This window comes from Neopsephotus bourkii, unplaced genomic scaffold (assembly GCF_033783945.1).
Source record: "Neopsephotus bourkii isolate Nb327-2 ecotype Australia unplaced genomic scaffold, CSIRO-AGI_Nbou_v1 NB_1655, whole genome shotgun sequence".
Classification (NCBI taxonomy): Eukaryota; Metazoa; Chordata; class Aves; order Psittaciformes; family Psittacidae; genus Neopsephotus; species Neopsephotus bourkii.
The window spans coordinates 2,597,648-2,615,698 of record NW_026902129.1 but is presented as its reverse complement, the minus strand read 5'-3'; the positions used below and the strand labels follow the sequence as shown (position 1 = coordinate 2,615,698).

Sequence of the window (18,051 nt, the reverse complement as noted above, 5' to 3'; positions counted from 1 at the left end):
CTGCAACTAGGGACACTGTATGGGTAGTCTCCGTAGTGGTTAAAACCATCTTTTCATCTTGCAGAACTGTGGTAAAATACATTTTGTTAATATTAATGAGGCATTTGGATATTATTGTGATGAGTGCCACAGAAAGCCCAGGAGGAAATTAATAATTCTGTCTGGAGAGCTGGGCTTCACTGCAGTGCAGCACAGGGAGCACAGGGGCCACATCTGAACTCAGAGAACCAGGTAATGAAAAGCACCTTAATAAACACACCCTGTCCACTGGATGAAGCTGGGGTCTGGCAGAGCAGAAGAGCCGTGTTGTTGTAGAATCCCAGACTGGTTTGTGTTGGAAAGGACCTTAAAGCTCATTCCAACCCCCTGCCATAGGCAGGAACACCTTCCACTAGACCAGGTTGCTTCAAGCCCCATCCAACCTGGCCTTGAACACTGCCAGGGATGGGGCAGCCACAGCTTCTCTGGGCACCCTGTGCCAGTGCCTCAGCACCCTCACAGGGAAGAACTACATCTAACCTAAATCTCCCCTCTGTCAGGTTAAAGCCATTCCCCTTGTCCTGTCCCTGCAGGCCCTTGTCCAAAGCCCCTCTCCAGGTTTCTTGTAGCCTCTTTAGGCACTGGAGCTGCTCTGAGGTCTCCCCTTAAGGAGCCTTCTCTTCTCCAGGCTGACCCAGCCCAGTTCTCAGCCTGGCTCCAGAGCAGATCTGCTCCAGCCCCCACACCATCTCCATAGCCTCCTCTGGACTGGCTCCAACAGATTCATGTCCCTCTTGTGCTGTTGCCCCCAGAGCTGGATCAGGACTGCAGGGGGGGTCCCACCAGAGCAGAGCGGGAGGACCCCTTCACTTGATCTTGTATTTGTCTTGAAGTGGAATGTTGTCCACGTGGGAGGCCATGACTGGTGTACAGGCAATCTTGGTTTTCCCACCTCTGTCCTTTACAGGTTTGACATTACTCTCAGATATTCTCTTGTATTATTTATACTCTAATAGCTTTGTGTGTGCATAGGTGTGTAATGCTGTATGAACAGTGTATGATAGCTTTGTTTTCCACTTGTGGTAAAATGCTTGCCTACTCTCAAGTCCTTACAAGTACAATGGTACAGTTTAGGAAGAAGGAGGCTAAATTAATGACTTACTGCTAGAGAGTAGGAAGCTGCAATCATGTAATGGACTTTCCTACTTGGTGCTTCTCAGATGAGTAGCTGTAGGACACAGTCCTAGGTGATTAAGCAGTGCTGGTTGATTTTTCTCTATCCCTCTCTTCAGCCATACTGCTGACACTATGTTCTGTTGACTAATGATTTAGAAACCTCCTTGTGTTCCATTAAAACTTTAATTAGTGACTCAGTAATGAGACAACTTGCTGGGCTGCAGGTATTTTACTGGTTTAAGGTGCAATTTGTTCCCAGCTTCCTTTGGGACTGGTCCTGCCATTGTTTCCTGCTTGTAAGTTCCACTGAAGTGAATAGTGGTCTTGTCTTGTGGAGGAGTTGAGGAGAGAATGCATAGTTCTCTTAGTTTATGGTTTGTGATGGATTTTATGGTCAGCCTGGCAAAATAGACTCTGTGGGCAGTCTCCATCTTTATGTCTGTATAGTTTTGGGAGAGGCTGACAAGCCTGTCTGGTATACAGGCACATTCCTGTGTATTCTCTTCCTCAGTGGTTGAGGGGCACTGTGGAAGACAGCCTGCTGTCCTCAGAGTACTCGGTAACTTGCTATAATGCTATGGGCATCTTAATCATCCAGATACCTGTGGTTCTGCACACTACAGCAGTGAATCTGTTGCATGCTGGTGCTGCAAGCTAGAAGATTTAGCCTAGAAACTTGCTCTGAGTCACATCCCTACTCAGCAGCTCTGTTCAAAATACAAAGCTGCTTGCAGCAGGAATGGACCATCCTGGGAATTCCCACCAGGGCATAGCTTTTTGTCTTGATTCTCTGGTGTCTAACAAGATGCTGGCTCTGAATGATTTTTCTCCTTGTGGGGTCTTACTGCACCTTGCTTCTTAAATGCTTCCTTGTATGATGAAGAGAAATCATTCTGCGACCTTGGAGTTAGAGGGGCTGATACAGAGCATCTCTTCCACCTGGCCGTTTATTTCTTGGCTTGTTGATTGTAAGAAACTTGTACAGAAACTTGTGCCTCAGACAAAAATGGCTTAATCTGATCACTGGGTTTGAAAGCCATGGAGAGTTGATACCAAACTTTCTGCCTTCCCTTGATAGCTGCCATTTAGTCTTGTTTCCTTTGGAAACATTTACACTGCAGTTTACATTTGTAACTTAAGGTGTGTAAGCTACATTAGTTGAAGCTGTAATGTGTTGTCCTGGCTAAAGATGTATGACATCTTGTTGAGCCCACATGTTCTGAGTCTTGCATAGACTTCACTGTGAACTAAGCTGGTAAGTTGAAGCATAACGAAAAGCTTTAAAAGCAAGTGTTGTCCTGCCATTTACCTGCGTGTTTTGCACTGTCTTTTCTGCAGGAGTCATGTTTGCTTGGGTGTGTTAGCTGGCCTTTTGGACAGCCATGGTTTTAAATTCAGGCCTAGACAAATCTGAATCCAGGTTGTGAAGATGGCATTGGAACTGTCTTGGAGAGCAAGGGGAGGTGTCTGGGAATGCTGTCAAACCCCCAGGTTTTAAATGGAACTAGTGAAGGTTAGGAGAGAATAAATATTCTTTTTTACTTTACTCTTTTGAGGGGAAAATCTGAAGCTGTGTTGGGGTATGCAGACTCAGACAGGAGTGATACATGGTGATGTGTGGTGGGATGGGGGGAGGATGGAGGGAGATAGGCAAAATAGTGTTCAAGTGTATTATTGCATCTGTTTCCATAATTTATTCATGCACTTATATAGTCTTTTTTCCACTTAACTCGAGGTGCACAGTAATTTTCATGTAAACCAAAGGGCAGTGATGTTACACAGGCCATGGTTTGCCCCAGTGGGAGGGAATTGCTCTGGATGGCGATGCTAACATTTAATCATTACAATAATTGTTAAAGGAACAGAAACAAATAGAAGGCTTCATGTGCTCAGAAATGTGGAGAGATGAATTGTGAAGATGCCAAGAAGTGAGCTTGGGATTCCTGCTTGCTTGATGTGCAGCTAGTTGTGGAAACATACAGCAACACTGTGCTTTGAAGAGTCGGTGAGCAAATGCAGGCCATGGCAGAGAGCTCGGTTCAGCTGTTTCTGAAATTACATAGACACCCTTGATTTGTGCCAGTTAGATTGCTGGTTCCAGGCTTTGGTTAATATCAAAAGTAGCACATGTACTTTGATGTTAACACTCTTTAATGTCCAAGTTTACATCTTTGTTTCCGTGATTTTTGAAGATAAGACCCAAAAGGAGGGAAGTATGTAGTTCAGTGCAGCTGACAGTGGTAACCCTACTGCTCTGGAAAAGAATTTCCTTTCTAGTCTTTAGAAAGGAGTTGCAACAAGCAAGCGCAATATGTATTCTGCTGTGAAAAGGCTGTTCACTGTCAGCCTTTTTGCCATGAAACTCCAGCATTTTCTGATGGGAATTTCTTCTTTACAGCTGGCTGGTTTTGATGTTGTAATTGTGGTGCATCTAAAAAGGCTAATTGAATTTTATAGAACAGATGTGTTAAATCTCATACTCTCTGGTAAGGAGGATATGTTAATACAACAAGTGGCACAGTTGACAGCACTGTCATGAATAACTGTAGAAGTACCTTAATGTGTTTGGGCTGCAGGTTATCTTCTGCTGTTTTTTAGAAGGCTGGTGGTAAAGGTAGTCCAAAAAATGAGATTAGCATAGAAGTACTAATGTGAAAGATAAGGCAGTATGCTGAGAGATCTATATTACAGTTTCAAACTATGCTTTCTCTGTAAAGGCAAAAAACGAGTTCTTAGTGGTGCAGGCAAGATGAACATTTTGTCCTGCACTGGGGAAGAAAGAACATGGCCCCTGTTTGGAAATAAGCTTCACTTAACAGTCTGTAGTGGGCACTAGTAAATCAAATCCACTGCTGTTATTCAGTTCTTTTCAGGTAGCCATCATTCAGAACTTAAGGTAGTTTATAGATGAAGAGGAGGAAGCAGTGTGTGTTGGGTGAGATTTCTCTGCTAATGATCTAATAGGCAGGAGGGTTGAATGGGGTGGGCATCATGAATTTGAGGCAGTAACACTTTAAAGGTTGATTCGTATCTTCTGATGTTCTGTCTCTTTGTTTCTTCCTTTTCCTTCCCTGCTGAGAGACGAGGTAAACAGTTATTAGTCAATGTATTTGTGGAGAAGTTGTGCAAGTTGTGGACAGCTATTTTATGTAATAGAATGGCAGGCACGCTGTGTTCCGCAGAATTGGAACATTTAATAGACTGGGTGATTTGTAGGGCAGCTTTGGGTTGGCTGTTCAACACATTCTGCTTTCAGATCTAACGATGTTTCTGTATATAAATCAAATGGACTTTGAATCCTTCCATCATTGCTGTGCTTATTTGCTATATAAAAATGCTTCTTCTCTTAGGAAATCAGTTACTGGTATTTTACCCACTTGGTGAGTGAAGAAGACAGAGTTGTGAGAAGTGGCTTATGGAGGACCAGGGGGAGATCTGAGGAGCAGAAAGATCTTCAAGTCCAGAGCCCACTGTGAATTCTCCCATAACAATTTTATTTGTGCAAGAGCTTGGAGGTTCAGTCCCTCATGACAGCTGTTTGTGGAATGCACATGGAGACGGAGCTTTCCTTTAAAAAATGTGGTCTTTGTTTTTCACAAAAAAGCACCTTATCTGACATGAGTTTGGGGGGTTTTGCCTCGCTTTTGTTCAATGTAGTGTTGCTGCACCTTTTTATCACACAACTTATTAACAGAAATGGAGGAAAATGGCTTTTAGTTTTGATTCTTCCATGACGGGAAAAAGTCTGTGGCACACTTAGAATTCGTAGCAGTATGTTTGAGCCTTACTTTGCCTTTAAAAATAGGCTCCTTTTCCAGTAAAATTTGCTAATTCTCTTTTGTTGTTGGAATACTTTCTGGATTGGAATGGATCCTTCTTTACTGGCTGCAGTTCTGCATTCTTTCTCAGCACACAGAAGTGATTATACTCCTGGGCAGTGTGCAGTGATTTATTTTCTTAGTTTGCTTGTTTGTATATAGCCAAGTGACCTTTTCAGGTGGTTCCCTTTTCCTTCCCCAGCCTCCTTCCCATACAAATTGTGCTTATTTAATTTTTGTTGGGCGGGGGGAAATGAAGCTTAGTTTATTTTTCTATGAAATGAATGCTGCATGAAAATCTAGGTAGCCAAAAATAAGAAGGAAAAACTAAGAAGGAAGCATTGAAATCTCCTTTTTGCAGATTGTGCATGGACAAAGCCATAAGGACATGATTAACAAATTAAGAATGCTCTTTTTGAGCTCCCACAGCCTGTAGTGCAGGAAGAGAGGCTGCTGTTCTAATGAAATTGTTCTGACTCTTTCTTTCTGAACATGCGAGTGCTTTTCTAACTTGGCTGTCTGTCTTATCTCAGGTGCCCATTGTGCAATGATCCATGGAAATCTATAATATTGCTTAAGACAGTTATAAGCGCTTGGGTACCTGCATGTGGTTGATTGTTAAAAGCTTGTGGCAATATTCTAGTGTCTTCTAGAACCTGTTGTATAGCACTGAAGTTAGAAAGACAAAAGTAGAAGTAGTCAAATTGAAGTCTCAAAGCCAGTTTTGCTCAACAGAAAGTATTAGCTATTATTTGGTTTAATCCATAAATGATGTGTGTTTGGTGTGCAGTTCCTTCTGCTGTGGGGTTGTGTTGAGAAGCTAGAAAAGGTGATGTTCTTCAGGCTTTCTTGCCTCTCTCAAATACAGCAGGAGAGGCTGGCAGACTCAGGCAGAGGTTGGAAAGCCTGACCAAAAGTGTGCAGTGAAAGTGAAGAAGGGAGGAGAGAGGCACTGCTTGTGGCTAGCAGTAGTACTTTGATGATGGGAATGCAAAGGTGGTAGGGCAGTGTGCATCTCTGCGAGAGCTTGTGCATCCTCTTTAGTGAAAAATACAGAAGAAAGTGACTGAAGGGGGAAAACTAGGTTGGTCAAGCACTCGTCAAGGCCTAAGGAGAGACTTTCCTCTTTGTTAAAGGAGGTGTCTCCAGGTAGAAAACACATCCTCTGAACTTCAACACTTTCTGCATCTGCTTAGTAGTTAAACAGGTGGCGTCAGGTTTGGGGTTATCAGGATACCACATTCTTGAAGGAGCAGTGTTGATAAAAGGAGTATTTGAAGATATCTGTGCATTAGTGGCTCTGCAGTTTCTAACTAATGCACTAAGTCCAGAAGCTCATTCAGAGCATCAAATCCTTTGGCATAGAGGACTTGAGAGTTTTCTGGGGATGTTTTTGATTTGCTTGAAAACATCCTTTCCTGTTAAGTCTTGCATTTTTTTGCAGCCGCCTTCTCCTGAATTATTTAGACTATAGGTGAGGAATGTGAAAAGTCTCATTTCTGTGTTCAGGTATCCAACATCCCTGTGTGGACACTTGGACATCCGTGTGTCACACAGAGCTTCCTTTGCAATTGGTTGAATTTCCTGGAATGTAAAGTGGAGTTGAATGTGTGAGTGCTTGTGACCACATGTGTATATTTCTGTGTATAAAGAAATACATATACATCTGTAGATGAAAAACATTATATGCTATTCAGATTTTGGCCCTTGATGAAATCATTGTTCACAGTTGAGATTGCAGCCACCATAAATCAGGGCAGAGTAACCCATAACTTATTTTTAAACTGGTATGCTTGGAAGGCCAGAGGTACAGGGCTATGATGGAAACACTGGCGCTTGCTGCAACTGTGCAAAAGGATGCAGCAATAAATAAATCCTGTAATGAAATGGGTGATTATCTGTCATCTACTCTGAAGGGTTGCCATGGCTCTGGGTTGTTGCAGACCACTTAGCGATTGGCCAGTGATTGTGCTTGGTAGTCTGAACCTACGGAAAGAAAAAGGGAAGAAATACAAACTGTGTACAACACTAAAGTTAACTTGGTTTATTCTGCCAAGGCCAAGGTGCCTGGGCTATAGATGTTAAAGAGATACGGTGCACCGAAGGGTTTATAACACCTCCTTCACTCTTGTGGCTTCTAAGTGTGGCTAATCAAATTTATATCAGACTACAAACAGCTTTGTAAAACAGCTCTAAGGCCCAGTGTTGCTGCTGGCTTGGTAGAAAGTGGCAGCATCACAAAATATGTCCCCCAGTGTCTGAAATGAGGCAGTTACCCTCGGATAGGCATAAATGCACTATTAGATGGTTGAGAAATACATTCTCCCCCCAAACCCTCCTGGGAATTTATTGTAGTGCCTTTGATGTAACTAATTAGCCTGCTCAAAGTAAGCAGTGACTAACAGTCTAATAAATGGCTAATGGAAGGAACTTCATAATGTTTTCAGATCAGGATCCTTTTGAGTGTTTTGCAAGAGGCTGAGAAGCTTTTCCCTTCTGAGGAATGGTTGCTGGTAGTCAGATCCTGATGTCCATAGTCGGCTTCTTCTGAGTTATGTTTGAGCCTTCTAGGTCTTTGAAGAGGCTAGATGTTGGAGAAGAGAACATCCTGGAGATACTCTGGGAGTACAAAGCTTGAGTTTTAGCCCCGATCGGCAGACATGGATCAGTGTTGTAGTTTGCTGGGGCTGTCATGCAGTAACTGGCAGTCTTTTGCTGGATTTTAAGGTGCAACACTTTGAAGGGGGAAATGAGAAAGTAAGATTGTTCTTGCAAGGGAGGCTTTTTCCTTCTAGTGAGAGTTTCCCAGTCGTCAAATAGCAAAATCAAAACAACTTACTACAGCAAGAAAAGGAGATGGTTTTGCCTGCCCCGTAGTTCTGTAGATTTAAAAGGGGAAATCACATGCTACATGTTCATTTCGCCAATTAATTTTACCTTCAAATGTTCTCTGCATTAAGGCTTGCTTTTTTTTTCTTGTCCACTGGAACTACAAAGCACTTCCAGTGCTAAGAGTCCTTTTCTCATCAAGCTAATGATACGGCATGTCTACATACTAACAAATAGCTCCAATACATTTTCCAGGCATACACCATTTGTGCCCAAGGGTTGGAGTTCTTCAGATGCTGGATGTGAATCCCTCTTGCTCTGCTTTCAGGAGTAGTTTCTCTGAATCCCTGGGAATATGGTATGAGTAAAACAAGCGGGATTTGGGCCTTGCAGGCTCCATCAAGGTAAACTTTAAAGTCATGACCTCAGTACCTAGGTGTAGGGTTTAGTGTTTCTCCTGCAGCAGTCAATGCCGTCACTAGCACCTAAAACAGAGTGCTGGGGGCTGCGCTTGTGCATGGTGTTAAGTATCAGTGCAGTAATCCACTGTCTGCCATGGGAGAAACACATAGTCGTGCACTTGGGAAGGGAGAAAAAGGCTTTCAGCTGGTTTGATTTAAATTGTTTGTTTTTGTTATTTTAAAGCCTGTGTGGAAACGGGCTGGGAGAGGGCTCATTCAGAAGAGAGGCTCCCACTTCTTTGGAGCCTGACCTTGTGGCTGCTGAAAATCAGTGTCTCCATCAGCTTCCCCAGGACTGCAGCCCTGCGGGCTGGGGTTGGGCATTGCAGGGGTTCATGCTCTGCTGGGCAGCTTTAGGCAAACTTGGCCAACAGGATACCATGGGAATCTGGTTCGCAGCAAGAAGCTTCCACAGCTTGATCTAATGTCCTTGAAGTCAGTGGGATGGCTTGAGCATCAGGTCAGTAACTTCATGCATATACCCAAATAGTACTGCTTTTTCTTTCCCCCCATGTCCTGCATAATCAAGGAGATACAGGGTAAGGTGCAAGGCAGCCTGGTGCTGCCTCCTGCTCTCCTTGTATGCCTTCTGAGGGCGAGAGTCTTGGAACTGACAAGGAGGTTTCCACAGCACCCTGTGCCCTTGTATGTTAGGTAGCTGTGTCTGCAGCTGTCTATTGTGTTCCCCAAGTAGGATTATTTTTTACCCAAAGTTAGTTTTTTAGCATCTACCTATAGGTCTGATGCTGGTGTTTGTAGATGCAGGCTCCCAGTTAAGTTCAGTAGATCTTTGCTTGAAAGGTAGTTTTACTTTACAGAATTTCATTGAAGTCCATTCAAATTCAGCCACTTGTGTTTAGTTGGGAGTAGCTGGGGAGGCACCAGGCAGTGTAAATTCATTGGGATGATCAATAATTTGAAGTAAAGATATTGCTGCTAACAAGGCTGTCTCTGATGTAGGTGTCTGATAAAGCCTACCTGAATTTTAAGCTGCTTCATGCCATTAGCAGGTTCCCAGCAGTTTTGGAAGAGTTAAGTGCACAGCTGGAAAGGGCTGCAAGCCGTGTTCTGCTGATAGCGATGCATTGCTGACTTAGCATTAGAGCAGTGCAAGCACTGTACAGGCCCAATCTTGTCTTCTCCAGGTCGGTGGGAGCTCTGCCATTGACCCGGAGAAGTGCAGGATCAGGCTCTGTTTTGTAAGTCGTGGAAGCTGCATTGATGCATTGTGTTCTGGCTTCCTCTGGACTCCCAAAAAAATGGGCTGAATTGAGTTGTGCTGTAGATGCAGCAACAGAACTTATCTCATTTGTGTAAAATAATGGGGGTGTGCGGAGTATTATGTAGGTATTGTTGGGATTGGGTCTGCTTTTTGCCTCCTTGATAAATCCTTTTTCTTCCAGTGAAAGTTAAAGATGACAAACAAAAGGATATAACAGGTTTCTCAAACAAACAAAAAACCCCAGGAAAGAACTGTGTATTCATATTCCAAAGGTCACAAAGCAGTTCCTGGAAAATACTATACATATGGTAATGGGAAGATAACTAAGCTGAAAATCCATTACAAATGGCAATATAAATCTATATGTTTTCAATGGTGAGCTCAGATAATGTATGCTATTTGTAAGCACAAAAGTCTTATATAAGGTATGCTTAAGCATTGCTAATAAAGTGAGTACTGTACTTCTTATCTAACAGATTTTGTAACCTCTCATATGGTTGGAGTCTATTTTAAAAGCCAGTTATGGGCATTGTACATCATATCTGTTAGTGTTCCCAGAGTGTGTACTTCATGTGCAGTTGCTCCAAATGCAGGAAAATAACAAACTTGGGACCAAGACTGCCGAATTTAAACTGCTGTACCCACCCAAACCAAACCTTTGGTTACAACATGCACTGTTTTTAAAGGCAGGCACAGTCCTACAGATGTATTTCCTCCTGCTTTGCTCTTAAGGTGGCCAGAGAGTAGTGATCAGCGTATGTACGAGGGAAGGTGCAGATGCGTGCGTCTATATAAGCCTGGCAGTTGCTGTATTGCATTGTTTTGAGGAAGAAAATACCAAGTCTCAAACTTAGACCGTCTTAAGCTTAAGTAAGGAAAATTGCTTTCTTACTTGGGTATCTATTCTATTAAGAATCTAAGTAGTCAGTCTTTTTTACATTCCACACACTCCCCCCTTTCCTTCTGCCTCACAGCAACTTAAAATGCTACTTTTCTGGGAAAGACTGATATTCTGACTTCAGTTTTGTAATTTAATGATGGAGAGTTTCCTTAGTAAACCAAATTTAGAGTACTAGAATGCTTATCTTATATCCAGACCTTGAACATAAAAGGCATTTTATACCAGCAATTGTTCATTTAATGAGCAATTGCGGAGTGCAGGACGGTTAAGGGATTGAGCTATATGCACCATTATTGCAAGAAGTATTCTGAAATACCAGAAATAGGACGTAAGCTCTGATCAGGGGGACTGTGAGCACAATTACCTTCTTTTCAAATCCTTCTGTGACACTGCGGGAGGAAAAAGGACTTTGAAACTTGAAAGGAAAGAGCTTGCTTTCAACCTCAAAAGCTAGGAGGAAAGGGCTCTGAAATTTGCTCAGTATTCCCAATTCACCATTAGCCTGTTTCTTCCTTTAGCCTCAAGGCATTCTCCGCTTTTTGAAAAGATGTTAAGAAATTCAGTCACAATAGAGAGCCTAGTTTTGAACATGTTTCACTCGGTCCATTGAGGTCTGGTCTTCAGCCTTTGTGTGGGGTGAATTGAGCTGAGCAGCAAGCTGGTTGGGGAGAGGTGAATGAGCAGTCTCTGTGCAGTCACAAATTCTGGCAAAGAAAAGATTACCCTTTCCTTTATTTTACAATATGCATTCCTGTACAATCCTGCTAGTGGCAATATGCGGAGCCGAGCTTGTGCTTAGGTCAATATGGAGCACTTGGTTTATAGCAACTCTTGTTAAGTTTGTCTTGTAATTGAAGCTGCTGTTGACCTTGCTTGGAGACCATTTGTAAAACCGTTTATTTAGCATAAACTGAAATAATAAACCCTCCTTCTCTTAGGCCGATTGTGATAGGGTGACATTAGTTTGATTTAATGATTAGCCGCCTGACCCCTCAGCTAGAGAGAGCTGCTTGAATAGGGAGAGTTCACTAGGAAGCACACAGGAAGAATACTAATGAGCTTGTTAAATTTAGCATGGCACCAACCACTTTTAATTCCTCTAATGGGAGAAGCACTGCCTCAGAGTGGGGGGGAAGGGAGAGAGACAGCCAGAAGGAGAGGGAGGAATGCCCACGTCCCAGTAAGCCAGAGAAACTTGGGCAAGAGAAGAGCTTGGAGGGAGCATCAGCCAGGGTCTCTTGGACTGAGTTGTAAGTACCTTGTCTTTTACCTAGCTGAGGTGTGTCGGCACATTGCTCATGAGACAGTAATAATGCTCTCCGAGTCGCTCACGGGAATGCAGTGCTGAAACTTCGTACGTGGATAGATTTAACTGGGAGGCGTTGGCTTGCTTAAGCAGGGGTCTCTTTGGAGTATGGTGAGACTGATGGGGTGTTTTGTGTAGTGTATCAATAGATCTCAACTTTTTCAGTTGCTGACTTTAAAAGGTTTAAAGTAAAAAAGCTTCTACTTTGTCTTATTCTACAATAAGAAAAGACAAACCCCAATTCAGCAAGAAGGAAAGTTTAATGGATTTCTGCATCAGGTTTTGGTCTGTCCTGGCTTTTGATTTTCTAGATAAACTAGCTTAGCAATTAAAAGTGTTTGCTGTCCAGTGTGAGCTTTCTGAAAAAGCTTGTTGATTAAATGAGGGGTTTCTTGGTGCTCAGCACTTGCGGTAAAAACCAGTAGCACTAAACTGGGTATTTCTTAGCGGACAGGAACATCTTGGATTAACGCGATCGCTCCAGGCTGGGCACTTGTAACATGTGTCTTGCCACTGCCTTGTTAACACATCATAGGGTGTACGTGAAGAAAGAGAAGCTTATGTGGATAGCTCTTGGGGCCTGATTACTCTTTTCTTTTCTGGTTTAACCCCGCTCTTACACCCGCACAAAGTGGAATGAGCTATGCTGGAGTTGGTGGGATCACACCAGCAGGAAGCGAACGGGAGGTACAAGGGAGGATCAGGCCCTTTAACTTGGGCATTTTTATCTCTGCAGGGCTTTAATAAATAGGATGTTTCTTTTGACCCTCAAGCTGGCCACTTCTAAAATGCGAGCACAGAGCAGGAACAGTTGGTGTGTATTTAGCTGTAAGCCCCTTTTGGCAGATGCTGCTGGAGAAGCGGGCTGTTTGCTGATGCTTTTGCTGCAGAGTCCCACTTGTTGCCATGGTGGGCAGTATGTTTCTGTCAATAATTTGGCCTGGCGCGGCTCGCCCGCACTTACTCTGAAAACTCTATTGAGTGATTCAGCTGAAACAGAACAAGATTAGACAGCTTGTGCCTTTTGGTGCGCTGGAGTGGCTCGCCTGCCCTGGGGAGAGTCGGCAGCGTTAGTTACTGCGGGAGGAGTTTCCCACTCGGGGAGCTCCTGCAAACCGCTTGCCTGCTCGTGTCCCAGAGCATGGGTACTGTCAAGTTTCTCTATCAAAAGCAGCTCAGCAGTGCAGAGCATGAAGTTAGTGAAGTGCTTTGGCTATTGAATATACCTTCTTATTGCATAGATAATCCTATTTACTGAAATCCTGCTGGGGGAGTTTTTAAATGACAAACAAAAACGGTTTCACTTCTAACATCACACACCGGTAATTTCTTAATGGGGAGAGAGTTGGTTGCTGCAGATGTAAAAATACTGCTTTTTTTTTTTTCTATATGGTTTTTGTTTGGGTTTTTTTTTTTCCTTGAGGAACCAAAAGAAAAAGCTGATTAAAACAAACCACATTTTTCCTTTAGTTTCAAAGATACTGAAAGTAGGTTTTGAATTTCATTCGGCAATTTGGAAAATGAGCTTGTTCCATAGCAGTCGCTACCTTGATTCATGACACATGCATGTTTCGAGAAGGAAGGCATAAAAGTGGAGCCTGCAGACAGACGTCAGCTCCTTGTTGTATCCCAGGATGGCAGTTTTAACAAATATTATCTTTATATGGAAGAGTAAAAGAACTGAAATCCTATCTGATCCTTGGATTGATTATACAGCCCCACAAATCACTCCAGCTTGCTGCTTTCCCTGCTGTGGTAGCACAGGTTAGTTTGCTCTGCTTGAGGGTCTGTCAGGATTTCAGATGGAGTGTAATCCCCTATTTTTACAAGAGTTTACATCACATCAGTGAAAGTTCACTGTAGGTTGAAATTTACCATAAAAGACTCTGTCTAGAGAGAAACGTGATGGAAAATACGACTTTGGGGTGTTTTATTTTCTTTATTTTTCAGTTATACAAGCAGCCTTCTAAAAACCTCATATAATTGTTGAAGTTTTTAAACTCCCTTCTTGCAGTTCGCTAACTAAAACCAGCTTTGGTGTAAAAAGTTGAAACCTTAAACCCTGCTAATCCAGAGCAGGGACCGGTGCCTCTGCATATTAATAAAAAGTAGAAAAGGGCAAAGGGTTTAAACTCTGCAGTGGTGTTGTCCATTTCCATTAACTCTTTCTCCTCAGACCCAGGCCTGAAAAAGCTCTGTATGGAGAATTACTGCTGGCTGTTAAAGGAATTCAGTCCCTGGAAGATGCTGATAAGTCAGCAGACCCCGATTGCTGTAATACTCAGAGATAGGAAAATAATTAAGCATTCAATAGGCTACACTGCTGGGTTTTCTTGTTGTAGGTACTAGGGAGGAGAGGGGGCAGGGAGAAGCCTACTGAGCACTGCGTTCAAAGGAACGGCGTAGCTAGTTTGTGCATATAATGGCCAAAATTCAGCTCCAGGTATCTAAGTACAGAGCCTGCTTCTAATCTAATTCACATAAAGGCAAATAGGTTGAGCGAGGCTGGTGTCAGGCTTGATGAAAGTAGTCTCCTGGTGAATTGCTGGCTGGCACTTTCAGTGCGTGAATGAGTGCACCAGGGCAAGGTACAAGTGAGAAGTTAGCCCTGACCTCTGATCTCTGACAACTCAAGTGCAATCTTGGCACCATTGTCAATGATCCTTCCTTGCCTGTGTGTTGTAGAGTAGGTGTACCTTAGCTTTATTTCCTAAGGGCGTTTTCATTTCCTTTCTAGTTAGCTATTTTTGTGCCTGGTGTTTAATAACGTGAGGTTCCTCGTGTACTTCCAGAACTGGCGAGCAACTTCTGAAGCTGAGCGTATGTACCAGTACTACTTAAAGATGTATTGCTGTGCACCCACATGTGAGGCATGGTTGACTTGGACAGGGCTGTTACTCAGAGCATGCCTGGTATCAGCCAAGGGTTACAGCCAGCAATCATGCTTTGTTTAGAGAAAGGTCTCTGTATTTCAAAGCAATAATGCAACTTAAGGAGAGCAGCTACAGTAGAGCTAACAAAACCCCTCTGGCATGTGTAAAATGTACCCAGGAACATGCATCTGGCTTTTGAGGAACAGAATCACTTGGCTTGGTTTCTGAAGGGTACCTCTGGCCCCCAGGGGTTAAAATTCCTGGGGGAGCAGAGGGTTGGTTCAGCTCCTGGTTCTGGGGCTGTCTGCAAGGGAAGGCTGGTAGAGCTATCCTCAGGAGGCCCTTTTCCCCCTGCAAGTGGTACCGTAGGCTTGCTCCAGACAGGCTTGAGTTTGCCCCTTCTGATTATTCCCCCACCTTTTCCCTTTGTTCATTTGAACAAGAATTTGAGGATTGTTTGTGTGGATATGGGGAAAAAGCGGGATGAGGAGCATGCTCCCGCCCCCTGGCACACTGGTCCATGTGGTGACCGTGTTAGAGTGGGCGGCCTCACTTGCGCCTGCCTGATGCTGCTGGTGCTGTATCTTAAGCAATTCTATTGTTGCCCACCTTCCTTCTGATCGCTGCTGACCTTCCTGCAAGGCTCTAGCTTCTCACACAAGCAATCCTCAGGCACTGGCGCTGGGCCGCAGGGCAGCGGTGGGTGGCTAGGTTTGATTTAGACCCTGCTGTTGGGGTTCATCTTCTCCTCTTCATGACAAATTGTTTCTTGCCTCCCCGTCAGGCAGCCCAAACTCCCAGTCTCCTTGTCCCAGAGGCAAGAAAACAGCAAGCCTGTGTCTGCCCTCGCACAATTGATAGCCCTGCCGATAGGAGCATCGGCGCATGGGTGACGATGATCTACTGCCCAGCAGCCTCCTGCTTGCAGCAGGCAGCCTTCCCCAGAGCATCCCTCATAGCCACACGTGCACCTACTGTCACCAACTTGCACCGTGAGGAGGGGGTGATGAGGAGGAGGGAGGGGAAGAACTTTTCTTTATTCTGTTAGCTATAAATGGGCTAAAAGTGTGTGTCTCTCTTCCCCCTTCCCTTCTTTCTTTCTTCTCCCTCGTTTTTTTGCAGAGGATGAAAGTCCTGGGCAGACCTATCACAGAGAGAGAAGGAACGCGATCACAATGCAGCCGCAGGGTGGGCAAGGCCTCGGCAAGATCAGTGAAGAGCCTTCCACGTCGAGTGAGGAAAGGGCCTCATTAATCAAGAAGGAGATCCATGGATCTATATCGCACCTTCCCGAACCTTCTGTACCTTACCGTGGGACGCTGTTTACCATGGACCCCCGAAACGGTTACATGGACCCTCATTACCGTGAGTATCAAGCGCTGGGTCATTTGGGGATGCAAAGCTGGAAGGCTCTCAAGGCTGTCAAATGCAATGTGATTTCTGTTTGTCACCTTGCATTGTCCCCAGTGAGGACTGCCTTGTCTGGGGGGGGGGTGGGGGGGGCTTGAGGTAAACACAGTCTTCACTATGAAGTTAGAAACCAGGGTGCAGTATTGCAGCTTGAAATCACCACAGGCCTCTGCAAAACAACTTCCACAGGACATCTCATCTGTTGCTAATCCTTCTCAGCCATCCAGGGTTGCGTTTGCCCCACCTCCTTAATGCAAGAAGGAGGAGGGGGTGAAAGGCTCATTACAGAAAGCACAGAAGGAAAATGAAACAGGCCTTAAAATCCTTCTTTTAAAATAATGTTCAAGTATGGTATTCAGAGGAAGGACTGTGCCTTGTGCAGTGAGGAATTACAGGGGGTTGGGGACTGGAAGGCTTGTTGCTGTGTTTTTTGGGAGGCTTTGTTTCAGAGGTTTTTTAGGGATTTGTGTGTGTTTGACTCTGTGGGCTCATGGAGTGGGTTTGGCGTTTTCTTCCCTGAAGTTTTAGGGCAGGAAAAAAAGAGGCAAATGTTTTCAACTTCTGAATTCCTGCTCAGGCATTAATAAAGAAGTAAGAAATTAACTGACACTTGAACACAGATGTGGAATGGATTTCTCCACAGGCAAAATAGGAGGGAGTTAAGCAATTTTTTTTTTCATCTGCTTCTAGTTTACAGAAAAAGAAAGGAAGAAAACCAACCCCATTTAGTTGTGTAGTAATGAAGTACATCTTGAGGTGTCAAGGCTTGTGCCTTTTGATTACAGATTTATCACCCAGTCAGGATACAGATTTGCCATTTAACCTCCCAGTCTCCAGTTCCAGATGATAGGCTTAAGACCCACAAAGAGGGGCCAGTCTGTGTTGGGTTTTTTTTGCCTTCCACATCATTCAGAAATGTGAGTGTTTTAAGGCAAAAGGTCATTAGCCAGATGACTGATTAGTGAGGACAGCTGATTAGTGCATGTTTTTTCGCTAAGGAAAGTGCCAGGGATAAAAGCTAATTTTATCCCTTCATTAGTTGGGCTAGCAGCAAAGGGGAATGTTCACTCATCAGGGTGCAGATCAAAGTATGTCTTGCACAACCTTAAGTCTCACCAGCCTCCTTTAACAACAACAAAAAAAAGCCTGATTGTTAATAAGGTTGGAGGTATTATGAGAAAAGGAACACTTGTTGTCTTTGTAGTTTGATCAGTATTTAGGGGAAAAGTTTGCAGTTAAGCTTTTGAGCTCTCTTTCAGTGTAGACAGTTGGTTTCTGTACACATTTCTGCTCTCTCACACAGCCCTGCTCAAACCCTCTGGGGGAGTTACTCATCTCTCTGCCTAGGAGGATGTGCTGCAGCACACCAGCAGCAGACTCCTCTGCCAGAGAGAGGAGCGGGTGTGCAGAGGAAAGGACCGCTCATGAGCCATGGCAGGTAGAGAAGTGTGAGCTTGTGGGTCGGAGACACCATTTGTAGCTTACAGTTTGTTAATGCAACCCCCAAATCTGACTTAAAATAAAAATTAGGGAAGCCAGATAGCTTCTCTGTAGGCAGTACAGGTGGGGAGAGATGAAATGTGTGACAAATACAACCTCCCAAATAAGCAGCAAACCTGATGCTGAATGTAGTGGTAACGACTGCTGCTTTGACCATCTGACCAGCTGCCAGCTCACCCCTTAAATCTAGTTCAAGATGTTAGTGATACTACTGAAAATTCAGACTGGAGAAGGGCTGAGCAGCCAGAGTGAGTATGAGTGGTTTGTATTTAGTTTTTTTGTTATATTGAATTTGAGAGTTATCAATTTAATGAAGCTACTGCATCTGTATAGTAGTGACAAACAACACTAGCTGGTTGGGATACGTGGGCTCCTAGAAAAGCATTGATGCCAGAAGTTGAGAGAACAGCAGAAGTTACAACAGCAAAGAAACAGATGAGTTAATTTTAAGCGAGCAACATGATGTTAAAGCAGAAGGCTAAGTCAGAAAACATCAGATGGGCAGACCTGTTTCACCACTGCTGTTGTGAGCTGAACATTGCTACTCAGTGATTTATAAAAAATCCTCAAGCTATT

General features: G+C 43.8%; 1 protein-coding gene and 1 long non-coding RNA gene across 5 annotated transcripts in view; one reads left to right on the top strand and one right to left on the bottom strand.

Annotated features, from left to right (window-relative positions):
- Nucleotides 1-18,051, bottom strand: part of LOC133223842 (uncharacterized) — a 487,088-nt gene that overhangs the window by 38,675 nt on the left and 430,362 nt on the right. The gene's annotated exons all lie outside the window — the stretch shown is intronic.
- The window catches only part of GLI3 (GLI family zinc finger 3), a 206,690-nt gene that overhangs the window by 51,958 nt on the left and 136,681 nt on the right, over nt 1-18,051 (top strand). For 3 of the 4 annotated variants that reach the window (XM_061374908.1, XM_061374905.1, XM_061374906.1), the window contains one exon: nt 15,688-15,930. In XM_061374908.1, the coding sequence (XP_061230892.1) occupies nt 15,741-15,930 (190 nt within the window). In that variant the 5' untranslated portion in view covers nt 15,688-15,740. Of the gene's footprint in view, nt 1-10,722; nt 11,637-15,687; nt 15,931-18,051 lie in introns of those variants that run through there. The other variant, XM_061374907.1, reaches the window with a different exon arrangement.